Here is a 22,957-nt window from a genome sequence, read left to right on the forward strand (position 1 = left end):
TGAATATCAATTCAGAGTGAAACTCATGACTTATCTAGATTCTTCAAACATAGAGAAATATTTTAAACTTTTATTTCTTGTAGATTTGATGATTCCAGAGAATAAAAATCCAAAATTCAATGTCTGACTACAAATATAATTGTATATAAAATCAATAAAAAACTGATATTTTAAACTAAAACATCAGGTTTGTGAAAAGTATATTAATTTGTATTCATCCATCACCTGGTTGGGGCTCCTTTTGCATAAATTACTGCATCAGTGTGGGAAAGATCAGAATATGGCTGTAATGGTAAAAATAAATGATCTGGAACAAAATTCCTCATTAAATTACAACTTTTAATAAACATCAACAACGACTAAATCAATATGTTGCTCAGGTAGAGACATGGTTAGTCTGACCTCTGGCGGACAGAAAGTATAATTACATCATCATGGACGAAACTTCTCATAGAGCCAAAGTATGAAAAGAGATAAAATAATAAAAAGGTGATAAATATAATTTAGTTTTTTATACAAAAAAAGAAAAAAGGAATCTGAAATCAGATCATTTTAAGCAGCCCTACACAATTTTACACTTGGTGGTAAAGTTTTTTTAATAAGTGGAATTAGACTTTTTAATTGAAGTTGAGTCGTGTTTTTCAAGATTCAAGTAAATAATCCCTGTCTAAGCTGTTATAGACTATTTCAGACAATAAATGGTCAAATTCAAGTAATTTAATCATAAATTTCTCCAATTAGCCTCCAGTGGCAGGAGGAAACTGTCCAGACTTTACTGATGTCAGTAATCAGTAGAGCAGAGTTTAAATTAACTAACCAACCATCACCGCTGGGTTCGATCAGCTAATAGCAGCCGTGGCTAATCTGCCATAGCAATTCATAATCCCAAACTGAACATCCAGCATAAAAATATAAAACTGTAACAAACTGAATGAGTGTTTTTAGGAGTGTTGAAAAACATGAAGAAGATTTAGCTTTTGTTAGTTTTAGTTCAATAAGGTCTGAAAGTAAATTATAGGGATTTTTCTATAAACAATAACAAATAAATACATTACAAAACGTTTCCCAAAAATATGATGAGGTTGTTCTCATAAATTTAAATTATTCATTTGTTTTTTTCAGATTATTGAGGTACAATAATCATTAAACTATGAACCAGGATTGTTTTACAGCAGCATCTGTTGCAATAAAATAAAACGATTAATTCTCAGAAAATTTGAATTACATAGAAAAAAATGAAAATTTTGCATCAAGCTAAATAAATAAATATAAATATTTATCTTGCAAGCTGAATATTTTTGCTTCAAATTATTTTTTTCATGGTGATTTATTAAAGGTTCATATTTATAATTTTGAATTTGAGGAGTTCAAGAAAAATGACATCTTGGATCAGAGGGTTTGTTCAGATCATCAATAAACGACAAAAAAGTCTGAGGTAACAAAATATCAGTGAAGGAGGAAGCAGAAGTAAATTCAGGCATTAAAGGAAGTTTAGATCATTATATCTGCAAGGACAAAATTTAAATACTACAAAATGTAGAGAAGTTGGAGTGTAAAGTACTTCACAGTATTTGTGACCTGATTCTCAGGAGTTTCCTTCTCCTCTTCCTGTATCAGAATTACACCGACTCCCAGCCGCAGGTCCGGCTGGTTCGCCAAATTATGTTTCTGTGCTCTTATGATATGATATGAACAGTTTGAGCTGCTCGCTCTGATTCAGTGGTTTTCTAGACTCCTGAAGATAAAAACTACCTGTAGTAATAATTTAATATCCGTCACCATCTGACCGTCAAATGAAGCAACTGATTTGTTGTTTCATTTGATTTATTAGAGCTCTAAAATGTAAAATCCTAATAATTATGGAATCATTTACATGTTTTCAACTTTGCGGATTAAAACAGGAGCAGTTTAGAGTCGGGTCTGACTCGTCTGGAAGAAATGCAGGAAATGTTTTCCCAGCTCTGACAGAAGCAGACAAACTAGATTATGAGTTTATTTCAAAACGCTGAAACAAAGACGCCTTTAGTCGTCTGCATATTTTCATTTTACAGGTTAGAGAAGAGGAGCTTCCAGAAGCTTTTCTTGGGTGTTGAAATGAGTTCATAATCTAAGCGTGGACAGTTAGTTGGTTTGGATAGAAATATTATGTTTGTGGAGGATTCAGCAGGTTCTGTCAGCGGACTGATCCTGCTGCTGGTTCTGTAAAGGTTTGAACTCTGCTATGGATCCGTGTGGGAAACATTTGAGCCAGACCAAACGGTAAGATGTTTCAGTCTACATTTTGCATCTTACCCACTTTGTTTAAACATCATTTTCCCACTTCACAGCTCTGAACTCGGCCAGGTGTCAGTTAACCGTCTTCGACTATTATTTGAACCCTCCGCTGACGCGAGGTGATTATTTTCTGTTTTTACGTCACATTCATGAAGTAATGCAGTAAAAACATAGTTTTAATTAATTAATAATTATGATTTTTCTTCTGTTTCAGGATCCGACCACTGAAACAAGACACCGATAAGAGCGATGGGCTGAAGAAAATCTGTTTATTTGACCAAACTGAACTCAACAGTGGAAAAACGTAAGAATCTGGTTCTGGTTCTGATTCAGTTACAATCTGTGGGTTCATTCTGATTTTGTATGAAACTTTCTCTATATTCAAATGACTTCATCAAGATGAACTGAATTAGAAAACGAACTCTGGACCTCTTTCCTGAGTATTAGTATATATATTATTATATATTAGAGAATGCACTAAGTAATCCTACTTTTCTTCTTCGCTCTGTTAATCAGTTAATCGCTTTATTTCCTCATCAAGCTAAAAGAGAAAAGTCTCAAACTGACGTCACTCTATTGTCCTCATAATTACTGCAAACACTTTAATCCCAGTTAGTGGGATTGGAAGGAGATGGTTGCGGGTTCAACTCCCAGCATTGCAGTTCTTAACAGTTTATATCATGAATTCCTTTTCCTCTGAAATCCTGCATTAATACAGCAAACCTTAATTTCCTGTGTTAATTTTTCTCTTTCTGCCTTATGAATCATTTATTTACTTCGTGTTTTTGCTGACTCCCACTTCTGGCTCTATACCAGGGGCTATTTGTGGCCCTTAGACTGATTCAGCATAGAACAACATTTACTGACTTTGCTGAAACCAAATCAGCGATAGTCTAATTTATTAAAATATATAATATATAAAAATATAGCAACCACCTTGTAATAAAGTTACCCAAGTCTTGCACAAATTTCTTCAATCGAGCCAAAAAACTTTGAAAACTAGATGTTTCTTTTAAAACAGCAAATATGCAAAATTCTTTTTAAATTTTTGGATCAACATTGAATAACATCCAAATAAAGAGACTACTTCTGCCTGATTTAAAAAAACAGGATTTATAATATCTAGTTAGTAAAAATCAGAAAATGTATGTATATAAAGTTATTTTATTCAATAGAAATATCCAGAACAGTTCAATACTGCGGTGTAAGCGTCAGTATGTGTTGCTTGTCTTATGTTTTCAACGAAAAGGATTGAAAACATTTAGTAAAATCTGTTATTTTTCTCCTCTGAGGGTAACATTTATTTCATAACTGCTTTCTGAAGACAGAAATATCTCTGCTTTTTGTTTCCATCAGCGTCGGCCTGCAGACACCAGTCCCGTCTCCAACCAGCGGTGTGTCCATGAAGAGCGACCGGTCCATGGATCCCATCACCGTGTTCAAAGACCAGCTCCAGCTGCAGAATAAAGGGTGAAGACATCACTGAAACTATCATCTGAAGTAGAAATTTGCATAACAAAATGAGAATAATATAGTGAATAAAACTAATCTGATCTGAACTGCTGTTAGGACTCTGATGAAAACGGCTCTTTTCCACTGTTTCAGCTGAACTTCCTCAGATAAACTTATTTGTTTTATCAAATATAACCAAATAATCATCAGAAAGTCCAATAACATTTTGATCCTAAGCATAAAAATAAAGATTTAAACAGAATTAAGAATAGATAGGCTTTCTAAGGGATATTCAACTGAGACAGAAGAGTCTACCAAATTTGAAAATGATTTAATAATCTGACTGAACTGAACCCAGTTAGCTTGACTTGCATTACGTTGCATTCAAATCAATTCAGGCACTTTATATAAAAAAGGTCATTTTAATTTTATCACAATTAAGTTCCTGTTGATCCCAGTGGTCACCCAGTGCATTAAGCCCAGTTCATTGTTCCAATTAGTCCAAACTGTTTCTGTTTTTGCTTAAAGGATCAGAAGTGAGCAGAGTCCAGTCCCGTCCCCATCCAGCTGTGTCTCCCTGAAGAGTGACCGGTCCATGGATCCAATAACTGTGTTCAAAGACAGAAACCAGTCTGAACACGACGGGTGAGAATCTAATTCTTTCATATTGATTTTCTTAAATTAAGATGCATTGTGGAAGTGTTACCATGTTTCATAATTAAAACTTGCTTGGTTTTAGTCAGGGTCCAGCAGCAGAGATCTGATCGATCAATAGAACCAATCACCGTGTTCAAACGCCTCCCATCTGTGTGGTTGACCTTTTAGAGAACAGAACCATGAACTATTTCATTTTGAAAAGATATTATTCATTGTTTAAGGCAGAGCTTTATGTAGAGAACATTTAATCAAACCTAAAGATGGATCCTAAAATATCCAAACTAAACAATTTAGCTTTTGCTCAGTGATTTGGTTTCACTGTGTGTTCGGCAGAGCAGTTTGGGTTTTCTGACCAAACAGGACATGGGTACACATTTCTAAACTAGTTGCAGTAAAAGTTATTTTTGTAATCAAGTTTTTGTCATTTTGACGCCCCTCCAAAATAAAGTTCTCAGGTCGTATAAAGAGAAATGTAGGTTTGAAATCGACTCTGAAAGTTCAGCTTAAACGCTGGTTGTGAGTCTGTTCTACCTTTTAATCAATCTATAATAATTATTTAATACTCCTAACAATTTCATAAAATGCATTTGATCCTTTTTTTGAGTAGATTTCCCCCTGGTGAATATTAATCATCTGAATCGGGCAGCATGTGGCTATTGATTTGAAATAACTAATAAATATATAAAAGATGTTCCAGCTGGTGGTTCCATGTGTTGGGGAACCTGCCCCCAATTAGAGGCATAAAAATAAAGGATGAGGGTAAAAACAAGAGGAATTATTTATTCTTTTAACATTAAAGCAAAGTTTATTTATGTTTTCTTCATTACATAAGAGGATTTCCTTTGGAAACTGTAGTTAAAGTTTAAATCAGTTGCTCCTTTAGGAAAGAGTGTGATTGCTAGACTCCATTTTGATCACTGGCAGATGTTCTTGTTAGATGCTCAGAAAGTTTCAGCCAGGTTTCCTTCATGCTGCTGTTTTGTTTCTTCCAGGACCGATGAGGAGGAATCTTCCTCCTGTGCTGCCAGCTGCGTGTCGCTAAAGACTGACCGGTCCATGGATCCAATAACTGGCTTCAAAACTGGAGACCAGCCTGAGCATAAAGAGTGAGAATATAAATAATGAAAAAACAAACACTGTATTCATCAGAGGAGAATTGTTTTACAGGGAACCTGTTTGTATTTCCATTCGGTCTCTGCTGCTTCTAGAAACGGGACAAACACTAAAAAACCCATCCAGGTGTTTATGGGTGATAATAAATGTTTTGCGATGCCACAATCACCTAGCAACACAAGTGAAACTCCAGCATGTTTGGTCAGATGGTTTTAGCGCTGTATGTGCTGTACAATGGCTGCTGGAAAAGAAAAAGAGTTTTATTTTTGATTTACCATTCAGAAACCACTGCTGCATGCTTGATAGTCGTGCAGGAGGTTCCACTTTTTCTGGTTCTGGTTCTGACTCAGGGTCAAAGATGTACGGTTGTACCGCTGTCCGTCTGTTTGTAGCAGGTTTCAACATAAAGTGTGAGTGTCCACTTCATTCAGTCTGTCTCTGGACATGAACGTGTTTCTGAAAAAAACAATCAGTCACACATCTAGGTTTTCCTTGGAAATGCTTTTACTGTCAGTAAACTTCTGGTTGTTTTGTTTCTACCAGGATCCAGCAGCAGACAGCAGCTGTGCCCTCATCCAGCTGTTTATCCATGAAGAGCGACCGGTCCATGGATCCAATCACTGTATTTAAGTCTGTTCAGAACAGGTGAGAATAGAAACTATCAACTGTTTACTTTTAAAAAACATCATATTGATAATTTAAAGCAAGTGTTTATGTAAAGAAAGGTAATCAAAACTACTTTTCTTCAGACGTTCATAATGAAGCAGTTAAACTTGTGCTGAGGGATTTGGGTATTTTGGTAAATCCTGAAGCAACTTGTGCTAAAATGTGTCATTTTCTGCAGTGATGAGCTGCAGGACTCAACGGTTCTCAGTGTTCAGTCTGTTCATCACCAAACTGATCTGGACTCCATTTTTAAGGCAAGAAACATTTTAGATTAAACACTTTATTGTTACAATAAATTACGAGGCTCCACTGGGAATAAATCATTTGGGGATTTTTATGGACCAATTTAATGATGTTGTAAAGATCACAGTTATGTGGATTCAATATAAATATAGTTTCTAATTTATGTTTTTCCTTTTTGTTTCAGGCTCTGGAGGAAAGCATCATAGGTTTTGTGAAGTCAGAGTTAGAGAAATTGCTAAACGTTGTTGGACCAGATTACCATGAATACTTAAAGAACCAGAGAGAGAATGAAGAGTTGCTGGATGGAGGAGAAGAAGAGCAGGAAAATACCAGCGGAGAGTCATTTCTGAAGCTCACACTCGACTTTCTGAGGAGGATGAAGCAAAAGAGGCTGGCGGATTATCTGCATAGCAGTAAGGTTACTTTAACTTTTTTTTTTTACCCCTCCAGGGGGTCTTTTTGTGGACTCTAGTGTCCCTTATATGACAGTGGGCTGACAGGAATGGGGAAGGAGAGGAAGACATGCGGCAAATGTCGTCGGGTCCGGGATTCGAACCCGCGACGGCCGCGTCGAGGACTCAAGGCCTCCAAATACGGGTCGCGCTAACCGCTACGCCACCACAGCACGCCCCAGATTACTTTAACTTTTAAAACATGATCAACTTAAAGTTTGCAAAACGACCAACTAAATTAGTGCTTTTGAATTTATGCTTAAACATTAATTTACGGGAAGCTTTAAAATGTACTCAACATTTTTAAAGTTATCAAAATGCTAAAGAATTTGTTCTTCTATTAGCACATTAGTGGCACTGTGCCAACCGCTGTATACCAGGAACCTCAGTGGGACATGAGGCCAACCTCGTGACGTTTCCTGTATTTAATGCTGCAGGAGTTGTTGTTTGCATTAAATCATATAAAAACTTTTAAATGCTGGGGTACTTCAGTTGTTTCATGAAAAATGTCATATTTTACACGATAAAAAACATTACAGAGGTCTTTTCTTTGTACAGAGACCTCTTCAACGAAGAATCAACGAGGACACAAGTCTAACCTGAGGAAGAGATTCCGGTGTGTGTTTGAAGGGATCGCTAAAGGCGGAAGCCCAACTCTGCTAAACCAGATCTACACGGAGCTTTACATGACAGAGGGAGGAACCGGAGAGGTCAACGAAGAGCACGAGGTCAGGCAGATTGAAATCACCTCCAGAAAACAAGACAGTCCTGAAACAATCAGAATAGAAGACATCTTTAAGGTTCATAATGACAACGCTCAGCCAATCAGAACGATGCTCACTAAAGGAGTTGCTGGCATTGGGAAAACCATCCTAACGCAGAAGTTCACTTTGGATTGGGCCGAAGACAAATCAAATCAGGATATTCATTTTACTTTTCCGTTTACCTTCAGAGAGCTGAATGTGCTGAAAGAGAAAAGATTCAGTTTGGTGGAACTTGTTCACCGCTTCTTTCCAGAAAGCAAAGAAATCTGCGATTTTGAACAATTTAGCGTTTTGTTCGTTTTTGATGGTCTGGATGAATGTAGACTTTCTCTGGACTTCCACAACAGTCCGATCCTGACCGACGTTACAGAGTCCACCTCAGTGGACGTCCTGCTGATAAACCTCATCCGGGGGAAACTGCTTCCTTCCGCTCGCCTCTGGATAACCACGAGACCTTCAGCCGTCAGTCAGATCCCTCCTCAGTGTGTGGATGTGATGACAGAAGTCAGAGGATTTTCAGATTCCAAAAAGGAGGAGTACTTTAGGAAGAGGTTTAAAGATAAGAAGCAAGCCAACAGGATCGTCTCCCACATCAAATCTTCACGAAGCCTCCACATCATGTGCCACATCCCGATCTTCTGCTGGATCAATGCTACAGTCCTGGAGGATATGCTGAAAACCAGAGAAGAGGGGGAGCTGCCAAAGACCCTGACAGAGATGTACATCCACTTTTTAGTTGTTCAGACCAAAGTAAAGAAGGTTAAATATGATAAAGGAATGGAAACAGATCCTCACTGGAGTCCAGAGAGCAGGAAGATGATTGAGTCTCTGGGAAAACTGGCTTTAGATCAGCTGCAGAAAGGAAACCTGATCTTCTATGAATCAGACCTGACAGAGTGTGGCATCGATATCAGAGCAGCCTCAGTGTATTCAGGAGTGTTCACACAGATCTTCAGAGAGGAGAGAGGGCTGTACCAGGACAAGGTGTTCTGCTTCATCCATCTGAGTGTTCAGGAGTTTCTGGCTGCTCTTCATGTTCATCTGACCTTCATCAACTCTGGAACCAACCTGCTGATGGCAGAAACAGGAGAGCTAGATTCTGCAGCAACCCTCCTTCATCAGCTCGCTGTTGACAAGGCCTTACAGAGTCCAAACGGACACTGGGACATGTTCCTTCGCTTTCTGTTAGGACTTTCTCAGCCAGTGAATCAAATATTGCTACGAGGCCTAAACACACAAACACAAAGCAGCTCACAAAGCAACCAAGAAACAATCCAGTACATCAAGAAGAAAATCAGCGATAATGTGTCTGTAGAGAAAAGCATCAATTTGTTCCACTGTCTGAATGAGCTGAACGACCGTTCTCTGGTAGAAGAGATCCAACAGTACCTGAAATCAGGAAGCCTCTCCACAGACAAACTGTCTCCGGCTCAGTGGTCCGCTCTGGTCTTCATCTTACTGTCATCAGACGAAGACTTGGACGTGTTTGACCTGAAGAAATACTCTGCCTCAGAAGATGCCCTACTAAGGCTGCTTCCAGTGGTCAGAGCCTCCAGCAGAGCTCTGTAGGTACACACAGGATTTCATATCCAGTCTCTCACATTTCAAACAGCCTTCAGTTTTCTGCTCTTTGTTTTTTCTAATCCCAGACTGAGTGGCTGTAACCTCTCTGGGAGAAGCTGTGAAGCTTTGTCTCCGGTTTTAAGCTGCCAGTCTTCCAGTCTGAGAGAACTGGACCTGAGTAACAACAAGCTGGAGGACGTAGGAGTGAAACTGCTTTCAGTGGGACTGGAGAGTCCAAACTGCAAACTGGAATCCCTCAGGTCAGAACAGGCTGGTGTTTGACTGGTTACACTTGTTTCAAATCTTTGGTTGAACCAAGCTTGTAAAGTTTTCAAACTCCCCACCCCATCCCAATTTTAGTCTTACAGGATGTCTAATCACGGAGGATGGCTGTGCTTCTCTTGCCAAAGCTCTCAACTCCAATCCGTCCCACCTGAAGGAGCTCGACCTCAGTTACAATCATCCTGGAGACTCAGGAGTGATGATTCTGTCTTCCAGGTTGAAAGATCCACACTGCAAACTAGAAACACTCAGGTCTGAAACTTAATTTCTCCCCATCTTTGTTGACTGAACCAACTCCTCACTTTGAGATGTTAACACAACCAGCTCTCCATCCAACGGAGAATCAGATTCCTGAACCAGCTGAGTTTGACTCTGATCAGGTTCTGTAGAAAATCTATTTAGCCGGTTTACTGAGGAAGACTCGCCTGGCCAACCTGAATGTCCCATCCATCAGACTGAGAAGCGCCGATTCATAGATTGGACCCATTAACGATTGTCCTCCCTTTATTTTCCAACCTGCTCCTGACTGATCCAGGTATTATTTAGTGATTTGTATGGAGCTGCAGGGATGTCTTACTAACTTCCTCCTATAAATGTATGAACAATTTTAGCACATATTAATGTAGCAGCGCAGATTATTAGAATAATAACAATAATCAATTTAATTTAGCCTGTCTTTCCCTAATGGTGAAGCTGAAGGATTTTAAATATTTGCTTTGGGAAACAGAATGACTTTCATACGCCTGTCAGATCTGATCAGTTTCTTGTAGAGAAGCAGGTCCAGCTCAGTCTTCGTTTTGTCTGAGTGGATAGATGTACAGTTGAATCTCAGTAAATCATTAGATAAAGGAAAAGTCGACTTATTTAACTGATTAAAAATATTCCAGTAAGGCCTGTTTGTTGGTGATACTGCAGCAGGTATCGCTGCTTTCACTATGTGGATACAAAGTCCTGTTAGCAGAGCGAGACATGAAGTTCTCCAACATGTCCTGGTGGGACGCTGCACTGACCCGGGACTTGATAAAGCAGATAAAGCTACATTCATACAATCTCTGAGTGTAGAAACGTGTTGGTAACATATTCAGCCCCTTTGAGACATTTTAATTCCCTTCTGCTTTTCTTCCTGCAGAGTGAACCACTGTGGAAAGCAGTGGCTAACACCTGGACTCAAGAAGTGTAAGTTTCAATAATAATGATGAAGAAAATTTATTCACATGCATTTTTACTTTAAAGTAATATTTGACCAACTTTATTTATTACATACAGTAGTTTTTCCATGGCTTGTTGACGTTTCTAAGCTCCTCCTCTACTTATCTGTTCATTTGTTGCCTGGGTTCATTTCCTTGTCCACATTCTTTCCATCATCATTCCAGTATAACCAGCTTCTGATGTTTTGAGCTGCACTTTCTTCTGCCTCAAGTATTTTATAATCCCTTACTAGCAAACTGAAGTTGCCTTGTCATTCTCACAGTTACCTGTTTTTTATGCTCTTCATGATCGAATGCCTCATCAGTAAAGATTCTTTTATTTTGCTTTCTGTAGCTTTGATTCTCTCTGAAATATTACTTTGGACATTATTTAATCCCAACAGAAACATGATTCAGCACGTTTTTAAGTAGATACTGTAATGGAGGCCCACGCCTGTTTTGTCTCTCCTCAGATTTCTGTGAACTTGAATTGGATCCAAACACAGCCGGCCGAAAGCTGGTTCTGTCCGACAACAACAAGAGCGCAAAAATCGTAACCACAGAGCAGCCGTACCCTGATCACCCAGACAGATTCGAATGGAATCAACTTCTGTGCACAAATGGCCTGACTGGCCGCTGTTACTGGGAGGTGGAGTGGAGTGGGAGGGTTCTGGTGTCGGTGAGCTACAGATCACTCACCCGGCGAGGCCTGAGCAGCGACTGCTGGTTTGGTGGGAACGAGCTGTCGTGGGGCCTCAGGTGCTGTGACGACGTTGGTTACGCCATCTGTCATAAGAACAACATGGCCATCGTCCCCCTGCCGCAGTCCTGCCTCTCCCACAGGATTGCTGTGTATTTGGACCGTCCTGCTGGGACTCTGTCTTACTACCGAGTGTCTGCTGACACACTGACGCACCTTCACACCTTCAACGCCACGTTCACCGAGCCGCTGTACCCTGGCTTTGGGTTCTGGTTTGATTCCTCGGCGTCTCTGTGTTCTCTGTAAGGAACATCAGGAAGGAAAATCCACTTTCAGTGTCACTATTATGTAAAACAGCATAAATAATATTGATATTGTGATGAAACTAGAGATAGAAAGAGCAATGAGAATAAACAAACAGCCACAAACGTTTTTTTCTGATTATTGTTTTACGTTATTTTTGAACAATGTGTCATTCTTCTTATCTTTTAAATGTTTTATTGTCTTCATTAATCTCTGATTTGCTTCAGCCTCATGTTTTACTAAGGGTGAACCATCGGCCCTTTTCAAAATTGTGGAGCAAGTTGTAATTAAATATTAAACTTTCTTTCTAAATGGCTGTAAGTTTCCATTAAAACACTTTTGTGTCTATTGACTCTGTGGTGTGACGAGTTTTTTATTATTTTATTAACATCTTTGTTGTACACACAAATTATTATCATTATTTGTGTTGATCTGTTTCAATACCAAAGTAACTTTGTTTCAACAAATGGTTTTTAAAAATGTGCTTTGTAAATAATATTGATTTTAATGTGTTGACATGAGTTTACTAATAACTCAGGTCCTCTAAACACAAAATAATAAAAATCCAGCAATATTCAATATTTAAAACATTCCTGGAAAGTTTATTTTAGGGCTGGAACTTAAATGCCTTAAATACATAAAATTTAGGCATGGAAATGTTTAACTCAATTAGTCACATTGTTTTGTTTTTTACATATTTTGTGGATTTCATAGATTATATTTGGCTGAAATGTATCTCAAAAGCATCAATAAAATATAAGTTCATGGAGAAAAACACGGATGAAGTAAAAATATAATTTCCCATCTTTCTTTACTAAATTTTACAAAAACAACTGCTGACGGAGTGATGGCAAAATGTTTTACTTTCTGCACTACTGTAATAAAACACCTACATATTTTACTGTAGATTTTTTCTGGACTCTTATTTTGATCGCAGCAGGCGAACATGTGACCAGATTATAGAAAAGGATGGAGTTTCCACTCTTCTTCTTTGGAACAAACAGGAACTGTAAGTATTTTCCTAAAAGCTCCTCCTTGGTTCATGACAGGACAGACCGGTTTCATGCTCCTGTTGAGTTTTCTTCATCAACATCGCAGTTATGAGGCTGAGTGCAGCGATAAGCCAAACGCACGCAGTCGTCTGGTCTGACGAGGAATAATCAGCGCCGTCTCTCCAGACGATGGACAGTCGACAAATTTCTACTTAAAGTTAAATCAGCAGGTAAGAAAATCCGTCAAAAGAAATCTGTAAATCTGTTTTACTGTGTTCACATTGTAGTTTGAAGCTGGGCTTTGGTGTGTTTGTAAATTTGAATGTTGCACAGAAATGTTTTTTTGGTAAAGTACAATAATCATAAAGTATTGAACATCTACATCTGTGTGTTATTCTTATATAACATCTACAACACTGTGACGGTAATATATATATATATATATATATATGTATATATATATATATTCGTTTATTTAACCAGGTAAACCCCGCTGAGATCTAGATCTCATTTTCAAGAGGAACCTGGGCAAAAAAATTTGCAATACATAGCAACCTGGTTACAAGATAAAAACAATTAAAACATATGCACAAGTATAAAACAATAAAACCAATTTAAAAACAATGACGCTGTTCCATAGAATCTTGTTTCCTGTTTTTAAGAACTGCTAAAAATAAGTCCAGTGAAATCATTTCTGACATCAGTGAAAAATGCAGGAAGTGTCAAAACTTCCCAAACAACTTTGGATCAAGATGAATGTTAATTATTCGTGCTGATAGTGTGAGACTCAAACCTTAAGAGTTTTAGAGCATTTTAAAACATAATGTATCCTCAAATGGATCATTTTGTATCTTACTAATTCACATTAAATTGTTAATAATACATATTCTGACCAAAAATACTGTGTATGTGCCATACTGAAGGGAATAATTTGACATAAGTGATGACTCAGCATGTTATTCTTTGTGATAAGGTGTGAAAAATGAATGCTGGACATTTGTCACCTAAAACACGTCTTGGTGTGGAAGATGAGCGTCAGGGTGAAGCTCAGAGGTGAGATAATTATCTGACTGGCTGTTAATCCATTTTTCTGACACTTCATTTCAACTCTGCGCTTTGTGATTCATTTGTTAAAGAACAAACCTACAAAAGGCAGAATCCAGTGAATGTGAACCAACCTGGACGCCACTGAAGAATAAACGTTCAAAAGACTTTGATTTAGATTTTAGTGCCTCGCCTTGTAAGACGCAGTAAGTAAAGTTTTATTCTCCAACTTTCTGTGACTCACATTCCCACCATTAGGCAAACCAACAGTGACCTGTGTTTGTTTTAAAGCTTGGCGCAGGAACACGAAAGCAAAGACTCTGGAACTGGACCAGAACCAAGACTTGAACTACATGGTGTGTCTTTGAAAAGTGACAAATTTCTCCAGAAACCAATGGATTTCAAACCACCACCTTCTATAAAAACCCGGTATGTTTGTGTAAAAGTGTTTCACGTTATATGGACCTCATAGGCTTTCATTGTCATGTGGGTACACAGTTTTCTTCAGGGGAAAAAAGTTATTTTTACTTAAATTATTTTGTTTTCATTGTCTACATATTGTCAGGCTTCTGGAAAATGATCAATATTTGTTGATATTTATAATAAGAAGTAGTTTCTGACTATTTTTTACAAGAAATAAACATGTTTGTGTAATATTTTCAGATGCCATGTGTATAGTTTGAGTTTTTGAACTATTAATGTGATAACAAGGGGGAAAAATGTTGCTCTCTAAGTCAGCACAGAAAACCATCTGCTGCAGTTTGGGTGGGTTACTGGAATCTGCTGGGATTCCTTCATGCACTGAGTGATAACTGGATTCAACTGGAATGTAGCATTTATTATTGGCTCAAAATAACTTTTTCCAAAAGTTTCTCCAGATAACATGTTGGGAATAAATGAACTGAACTGAATTGAATTATTGTCAGCTAGCAGAAGAAAGAGCTGGAGAGCCATTGGATTAATATTGGATCAGAAACAGCAACTATCCAACTGGAAAGGTTTAAAACAGAACAACTACAGAACATCATTGGAATAAAAGTCCAAAATCTGGTGAAAGACAAAAGCTTTGGAGAGAATATTAAAGTTAGTGAAACAAATAGTTTTGCCCTAATCAGATATGTAAATTAGCACTTTATTTCTATTTAATTGAAATGTAACAAACGTTCCTCTGAGTTTCCAATAGAAAAATTAAATCTCGGATTAGATCAAAGCAGAAATAGATTATGCTTTTTCTGGAAGACCGGCAACAAATATAACAGAGTTTGTGTGAATCACGTTTCTATTACAATTTGATGAGCTAATTGTATTTTACTCTCAGTAAAACTCCAGCCTCCCCTGTAACCTGCATGTCAGTGAAGAGCGACTCTTCCATGGAGATCGCAACACAGTTTAAAAACAGATGTCAAACTTTTCATCACAGGTAAATGGTTGAATTTTCCGTTAACGTTACATCTCATATGGCATCAGTTTAAATCTAAATTTCTTTCTTTGGCAGCGTCAGCCAAGAGTTCCCAGATGAATCTGGTGGTGAATCTGCTAAAGTCCAGCATCAAAAGGAGCTAAACTCTGTATTTAAGGTAAAAACAAATTATTACACAACCTTAAAAGATAAAGAAAAAACACTCAATCTAAAGTTGTAACGTCTAATTACTTATATTACTACCAGACACATACAGTATCTTTCTGCCTTATTGGTTTATTGGTGCCACATTCTGTGTTACAGCAAGTGATCAGAAGTGGGAGACTCTGTTATCACTACAGTGGAGAATAATGTCATTAATGGCATAAAGAGAAATATCTGAGTCTGTTTTGGTTGCTTTCCTCAAACCATAATCGTTTAGTTTCCTATTTTTATTGTAACATTTGAAGGCTAAATAAGCTTCTTTAGCAGCGCTGCATATTTAGTCTGCAATAGATTTATCATAGAAAGTTCCCTGAAGTAACTGGTTGACCATGACAGAGAAAAACGATGCAAGAAATTCAGTTGCAGCAACTTTGTAAGTTTGTTCACGTTTCTGAATTTCTACAGTCTGTGAAATTAAATTGAACACGTGTCCGTTCCAGATGCTTGAGGAAAACCTTAAGACTTTTATGAAAAACGAGCTGCAGAAGTTTCAGATGATTCTGAGTTCTGAATATTCAGAAGCTCTAGAAAATCAGGAGGAAGAAGATGAGAGAAACGCTGCAGATCAAGAGCAGGCGAAGGGCAGCAGGGAGACATTTCTAAAACTATCGCTCCTGTTCCTGAGAAGAATGAGGAAAGACGATCTGGCCGACTGTTTGTGGAACAGTAAGAGATTTTCAACTGATTTAGTTTCACGTCTACATCACAGCCATATGTTGTTCCAAATCTGAAATTATTTTAAATAACTATTAATTATTGCATTTAGAGGTTCTGTTATTAATCTCATTGACTTTTTTTAGGAACCTGCACAACAGAATGCACACAAAACCTAAAGTCTAGCTTGAGGAAAAGGTTCTGCTGTGTGTTTGAGGGGCTCGCTAAAGCAGGAAATCCAACACTGTTAAATCAGATCTACACAGAGCTGTACATCACAGAGGGAGGGGATGGAGAGACCAATGAAGAGCATGAGGTCAGGCAGATCGAAGCTGCATCAAGGAAGCAGCGTATTCAAGAAAAAACTGTCAGACAGGAAAACATCTTTAAAGCTTCATCTGAAAAAGACAAACCGATCAGAACAGTGATGACTAAGGGAGTGGCTGGAATTGGCAAAACACTCCTAACGCAGAAGTTCGCTCTGGACTGGGCAGAAAACAGAAGCAACCAGGACATCCAGTTCATTTTCCCCTTCACTTTCAGAGAACTCAATGTTCTTAAACACAAACGGTTCAGTTTGGTTGAACTTGTTCATCACTTCTTTAATGAATCCAAAGAAGCACAAATCTGCAGATTTAACGATTTCCAAATTGTGTTCATATTTGACGGGTTGGATGAGTGTCGACTTCCTCTGGACTTCCACAAAAATGAGATCCTGACCGACGTGACCGAGTCCACCTCACTAGATGTTCTGCTGACAAACCTCATCAAGGGGAAACTGCTTCCCTCCGCTCGCCTCTGGATAACCACACGCCCCGCAGCAGCCAATCAGATCCCTCCTGAGTGTGTTGACATAGTTACGGATGTAAAAGGGTTCACTGATGTACAGAAGGAGGAGTACTTCAGAAAGAGGTTTATGGACCAGAAGCAGGCTAGCATGGTCATCTCCCACATCAAGATGTCACAAAGCCTCCACATCATGTGCCACATCCCGGTCTTCTGTTGGATCAGCGCCACCGTTCTGGAAAACGTTCTGAAAAACAGACAAGGAACAGAGCTACCCAAGACCCTGACTGAGTTATATATCTACTTCCTGCTGGTTCAGAGCAAGGTAAAGCAACTGAAATATGAAGAGGGAGCAGAGACAGATTTAACCTGGAGTCCAGACAGCAAGAAGATGATTGAGTCTCTGGGGAAACTGGCTTTTGATCAGCTGCAGAAAGGAAACCTGATCTTCTATGAAACCGATCTGGTAGGATCTGGCATTGATATCAAGGCGGCTTCAATTTATTCAGGAGTTTTTACACAGATCTTTAAGGAGGAGAGTGGGATTTACCAGGACAAGTTGTTCTGCTTCATCCATTTGAGTGTTCAGGAGTTTCTGGCTGCTCTTCACATCCATCTGACCTTCGTGAACTCTGGTGTCAACCTGCTGGATGACAAACAGCCAAAACAAAGCATATCTAAGGCCTTTAAAAACCAGCCTAATATGAGAAAACTCCACCAAACTGCTGTAGACAAAGCTTTACAAAGTCCAAACGGTCACCTTGATTTAGTCCTTCGCATACTCGTAGGTCTTTCACTGCCAGCCAATCAAACGCTACTCCGAGACCTGCAGACACAAACAGCAAACACCTCACAATCAAATCAGGAAACAGCTGAATTCATCAAGAAGAAGATCAGTGATGGTCTGTCTGCAGAGAAAAGCATCAACCTGTTCCACTGTCTGAACGAACTGAATGACTGTTCCCTTGTGGAAGAAATCCAGCAGTATCTGAGATCAGGAAGTCTTTGCACACGAAAACTGTCTCTGGCTCAGTGGTCGGCTCTGGTCTTCATCTTACTGTCATCAGAAAAAGATCTGGACGTGTTTGACCTGAAGAAATACTCGGCTTCAGAGGACGCTCTTCTGATGCTGCTGCCAGTGGTTAAAGCCTCCAACAAAGCTCTGTAGGTGGATGGACTCGCACAAAAATAACTCTCACAATGCAAATCAAGAATCATTTTCAGTTTTATGTAAATTGTTTTCCAGGCTAAGCGACTGCACCCTCTCTGAGAAAACATGTGAAGCTATATCCTCAGTCCTTAGTTCCCAATCTTGCTGCTTGAGAGAAGTGGACCTGAGTCATAATGACCTGGAGGACGTAGGAATGGAAGCGTTGTCTTCTGGGATGTTGGGTCAACAATGTGGACTGGAATCACTGAGGTATGAAGCACCTGGTCATCAATATAAACATCAGTGGTGGGCGAACATCCGCCAATCTGCTAACACGCTAAGAGCAGAGCTAATTTCTTATTTAGCATTATTGTTAACTTTGAAAATGTTTAGTTCACTTAGTTTTTTTTAATGGACATTTTTTCCATATAAATTCTAGTTGCTAATTTACTCAGTCAGTTTGCAAACTTTTTTAAGTGTTAGCATTAGCTTTCTCTAAATACCATCTTAGTGTAGGACTTTAGCATTAACAGAACTAATGTTTATGATTTCTGCTTTAGGGTTAGCACAACTAGCTTTCCAGTTAGCAGTAACAACCACTGGGTGTTTGCATAATCTATGCAATATTTTACCATTGCATTTGTTTTTCAGGGTAGCTGACTGCAACCTGTCACAGAAGAGCTGTGAGACTCTTTCCTTGTGTCTCCGTTCAAAGAGCTTCAGGCTTAAGAGTCTGGATTTGAATCACAACTTCCTGCAGGATGTCGGACTGAAGCAACTTTCTGATGGATTGAAGAGTCCATACTGCAAACTAGAAAGTATTAGGTAAGAGAAAGCATGCAAACCAAAATGTTTTTTATTCAAGAAGTTGACCAAAAATTTTAAATAAAGAAAACGTTTTTAAACGTAAGATAGCAGCACGTCAAATCAGATGCATATGTGTTAAAATAAAACGGATTCTAATTGTAAAATTGTGTTTGCAGTTTGTCGGCATGTAGCCTCTCAGAGCAGAGCTGTGAAACTCTGGCCTCAGCGCTCAGCTCTCCCTCCTGCAAGCTCAGATCTCTGAATCTGAGCCACAACAACCTGGGAGATTCGGGGGTGAAGCGGCTCTGTGTTGAACTGGAGAACAAACACTGTCAAATGGAGACCGTCATGTTCGTTGGTTTTATTATTAAGGCTTCTAGCACGTTCCTCTAATTCACAATTTGTGTTGTGATTATTATCAAGATCCAGACAATTATGTAACAAATTAACTGGGAAACTGACATGAAATTCACACCCGTCAGTTTATTCCTACCTTCACTTATGTGAAAGTAGAATCCAGATTTCAGGATTGTTCACATCTGATCAAACTGGGACAAATTAAATACTGACACCAGTCTGTTTTGGTTTGTCTGATAGTTTAAAGTTGCCTCCTAAATGTACTTTAATATGTTTTCTCATCTGCAGTGGACTCTTCCTCACAGAGTCCACTGCATTTTCCATTGTTTTCATCATAAAACAACTTTCTAATTACATATTTTTCTTGAATATTTTTTTTTTATCACTTTTTCAAATGTGAGTAACACCTGCAGGTTGTTACCAGCATTTGGTGTGAATTTCGTGTCAGTGGGCCCATTACAATTACTGTGTAAAATGGTGATGCAATTAATAATTAATTCCCCCCATTGTTTATATATTTTTGTATCACATCTTCAAGATTTAATTTGCTTTTAGAAGGAAGTACACAGAAAAATATATCTTCAGCAAAGTTGTTGAGAAGCAAAACTATTGGCTAAAAAAAAGTGCCATTCAAAATAAGACTTAAAAAAATAACTGAAATCCATGAAATTCACTCTGTACATTAATCCTGTTTAATCTTTTTATTTTTCTAGACTTTGTGGATGCCAACTCTCAGAAAGATGCTGTAAATATATATCTGCAGTTCTCAGCACTCAGCCATCCAGACTGAGAGAGCTGGACCTGAGTAACAACAACCTGACAGATGCAGGAGTGCAGCAGCTGTCCAGTGGCCTGGGCAGTCCACACTGCAAGCTGGAAACTCTCAGGTCAGTTCACTCTGATGTGTTTATGATTCTTTGTAGACTTAAACATAACTCGTGATATTTCTCAAACACCAGACTGTCAGGCTGTCTGGTCACAGAAAAAGGTTGCGGCTATCTGGCATCAGCCCTGAGCTCCAACCCCTCTCCTCTGAAAGAGCTGGACCTGAGCTACAACCATCCAGGAGTCGTAGGGAAACAAATGCTGTCTTCTGAGCAGAAGGGTCCACTGTGGAAACTGGCTAATCTGAGGTATCACCACATGCAATCTACCAGCAAACATTATCAGACATTTTATTGTGAAAAGTTCTTGGAAGTTCATGAACACAGATTTCCTTAGCTCTAGACTTTATTACCAGATAAACAATTTTTCAACACAGCCCTCTCTTTTGATTATAAGAAAATACATTTAATATTTTATATGAGTCACATCAAAGCTGATTTAATTCCCACAGTTCTTGTGGCTTTGTGCAGAAGTTCCTTTGCTCTTTTTCTTGTCAGATGCTTTTCCATTTCTCTCTAGCTCTGCTAGCTTGAGGAGCAAAGCAGTTTGATGAATTTGACTGGCAGCCAATCAGAAAATGAGCATCAGAAAAAAATGTGAAATAAATTTTAACTTGTATTTTATTTTTTTTAAAATGACATAATTACAGAAAAAACTAACAAACTTAAAAAACAAACTTAAGATAAAAACATTTATGGTATTTGATTCTTTTATTTTTTCCCCTCCAACTTTCTGAGGGATCTGATTTTGAGATATCAGTTATAATTCTCTCTATTAGCGAACAAAATTAGGAAAATTGGAAAAATGATAAGCCCTCATCAAAAATGTCTCAGTACCTACGTAGGAGAAACATAAAAAACAAATATTGTTTCTGCTTTTCTCTGCAGTTTGGAGCAAGGCGGAGAGCACAGGCTAAAACCTGATGTCAGAAAGTGTAAGTTTCATAAACAATTACATATAAAGCTGGGAATTGTTCTATTATGACATCATTTTAATTGATGGAGTCGTTAATATTTAAAGAGACTAATTTTCCCTCTCCATCAGATTTCTGTGAACTTGAACTGGACATGAATTCAGTGAACAGGCAACTCCAGCTGTCTGACAACAACACAAAGATTAGACAGGTGGATGATGAGCAGCCATACCCCGATCATCCAAACAGATTCCAGACCTGCTGGCAGCTCATGTGCCGAAATGGCCTGACTGGTCGCTGTTACTGGGAGGTGGAGTGGAAGGGAGCAGTTCTCCTCTCCGTGAGCTGCAAAGGAATCAAACGAAGTGGGAAAAGTGAGGCCTGCAGGTTTGGAAGGAACGATCAGTCCTGGACGTTGGAGTGCTCTGACGTGTTTGGTTTCGCCGCCTGGCATGTTAACAGAGAAACAACCATCCTTGGTTCCTCTGCCGCCCACAGAGTAGGAGTTTATCTGGACCATCCTGCAGGAATGCTCTCCTTCTACGATGTCTCCTCCGATACATTGAAGCATCTCTACACCTTCTGCGCCACATTTACTGAACCCGTTTATCCCAGTTTTGGTTTGTGGTCTGGAGCCTCAGTGTCACTGTGTTCAGCAGCTTCAAAGAAACCAGCAGCTTAAAGATGTTTCAGGATAAATACAACAGCTTTACATAATTATACGCACAATAGCTCTGTGCGTAACAAAAAACGTTCTATGTGAATAGGTAAGTTAAGCTGTTACACTTCTAAAAGTAAGATATATTTAACTATGTCATGTTTTCTATCAAACCAAATGATATCCACACATCCCAGTTTATGTTTTATGATGGAGGAACAGCACCGTTTGAAAACCAACAGATCTGCTAACATAACCGTTACTGTCTGTCAGCCATTACAACCCTTTAATCTGTTGTTAACATTAGTAATGTGCTTTTCCGAGCCGTCTTTAAACGCATCATGAGCTCATCATACTCTGTGACCACAGTATGTTGTGACAGTAGGAGGCGCTGTTGCATTTTTACACTTTGCTTTACTCCCCTAAAATATAAGCTTTGCAAACAAACAGAAAAATAAAGAAAAAGCCGAACAACAAATAAAAACTAACATTTGAGCACTAAGAACTATCTTAGTGGTCTGTGACTGATATATTTCCATAATAAACATAATAATGGTGGTCAAATTGTAGGGAGCAGCTTTAAATTATGATTTACGCTTTGTGACGCTTAATGCCCGTTATTGAAAATAAATTGATGTACATTTGTCACTGTTTATTGGTAATATTGTATATTCATTATTGGTTTGCTTCAGTTGGTCATTTCTGTAAATTCTGAGGAATTTGGTTTATAGCAAACAAAAAACACAAACTCACTTTCTCAGAAAATTACAAGGCTGATGTGTTTGGCTTTTTACTCCAGAAATATGCAGGAACAGTTTATCTTTTATCAGCTTGAGCTAAACTCACGTAACAACGATGTGAAAACCAGTCCGACCTGTGGAGAGCTGGAGCTAAACAAACTAACCTCTCCTTCCTTCCTCCTTCCTCTCAGAGTTAAGGGGATTTTTTTTACCACAAAAGTTTTGTTTTCTGGACATGACGTTTATTAGAGACATCATTGTTGTCTCTAATAACAGGATATGTTCACTGGGACAATAAAATGGAAATAAAACTCTTTTCTCTCCAAAATGATCCTGAAGATTAATATAATGTGTTTCTGGTCTGAATTGTTATTATCCTGGACATAGTCATGGCCTTTTAATCAGATAATATAAGTTTATATATGAATTATAACCAACAACAGACTAAAATATGGGGGGATGGATCCATCAAAATGTTACGTTTTGGACTTTTGCCTTAAAATCCTCCGATCTTCGGGGCTCATCTCCCAAAACTGAAAACATTTCCTCATTTAATATTCAGCAGTTCTTAGATTATACATTTATATTGCAGAGTGGTGCAGTGAAACGTTAGTAAATGTAGGCACATTAAATACTTTAAATGTGTAACATATAAATATATACATTTTAAATTCGATGACACATTTCATTT

At 38.4% G+C, this 22,957-nt stretch overlaps 1 protein-coding gene and 1 long non-coding RNA gene across 5 annotated transcripts; one reads left to right on the forward strand and one right to left on the reverse strand.

The window, feature by feature from the left end:
* The first annotated feature begins 1,993 nt into the window (after positions 1-1,993).
* Positions 1,994-22,179, forward strand: LOC102226521 (NACHT, LRR and PYD domains-containing protein 3-like). Of its 4 annotated transcripts, none has more exons than XM_023347568.1 (18): positions 1,994-2,259; positions 2,328-2,393; positions 2,489-2,578; positions 3,631-3,744; positions 4,255-4,371; positions 5,376-5,489; positions 6,040-6,141; positions 6,341-6,416; positions 6,590-6,818; positions 7,416-8,483; positions 17,194-17,920; positions 18,003-18,176; positions 18,558-18,731; positions 18,890-19,063; positions 19,784-19,957; positions 20,030-20,203; positions 20,843-20,889; positions 21,000-22,179. In XM_023347568.1, the coding sequence occupies exons 1-18, from the start codon at positions 2,222-2,224 to the stop codon at positions 21,548-21,550; spliced, it is 4,209 nt and encodes a 1,402-aa protein (XP_023203336.1). In that variant the 5' UTR covers positions 1,994-2,221; the 3' UTR covers positions 21,551-22,179. The 4 variants fall into 4 exon arrangements, with proteins under 4 accessions (XP_023203336.1, XP_023203335.1, XP_014327864.2 ...); XM_023347567.1 differs by having other exon boundaries at positions 7,416-8,458; positions 17,169-17,920; XM_014472377.2 differs by lacking the exons at positions 1,994-2,259; positions 2,328-2,393; positions 2,489-2,578; ... (5 more) ...; positions 6,590-6,818; positions 7,416-8,483 and adding exons at positions 11,664-12,878; positions 13,622-13,701; positions 13,785-13,898; ... (2 more) ...; positions 15,188-15,269; positions 15,757-15,982 and having other exon boundaries at positions 16,117-17,920.
* LOC111611363 lies at positions 5,405-6,126 on the reverse strand. The gene is made up of 3 exons (XR_002754016.1): positions 6,037-6,126; positions 5,772-5,952; positions 5,405-5,476 (listed from the first exon to the last, which is right to left on the reverse strand). It is a non-coding gene; the product is annotated as an uncharacterized LOC111611363 (long non-coding RNA).
* Positions 22,180-22,957: the final 778 nt, after the last annotated feature.

The sequence above is a fragment of the Xiphophorus maculatus genome, chromosome 15 (genome assembly GCF_002775205.1).
Source record: "Xiphophorus maculatus strain JP 163 A chromosome 15, X_maculatus-5.0-male, whole genome shotgun sequence".
NCBI lineage: Eukaryota > Metazoa > Chordata > Actinopteri > Cyprinodontiformes > Poeciliidae > Xiphophorus > Xiphophorus maculatus.

Bases quoted from the DNA above. Each gene is read 5' to 3' on its own strand.
- LOC102226521 (XM_023347568.1), top strand. From the start codon at position 2,222: ATGGATCCGTGTGGGAAACATTTGAGCCAGACCAAACG. The intron at 2,260-2,327 runs GTAAGATGTTTC...CCCACTTCACAG, and splicing joins CATTTGAGCCAGACCAAACG to CTCTGAACTCGGCCAGGTGT. The intron at 20,890-20,999 runs GTAAGTTTCATA...CCTCTCCATCAG, and splicing joins AAAACCTGATGTCAGAAAGT to ATTTCTGTGAACTTGAACTG.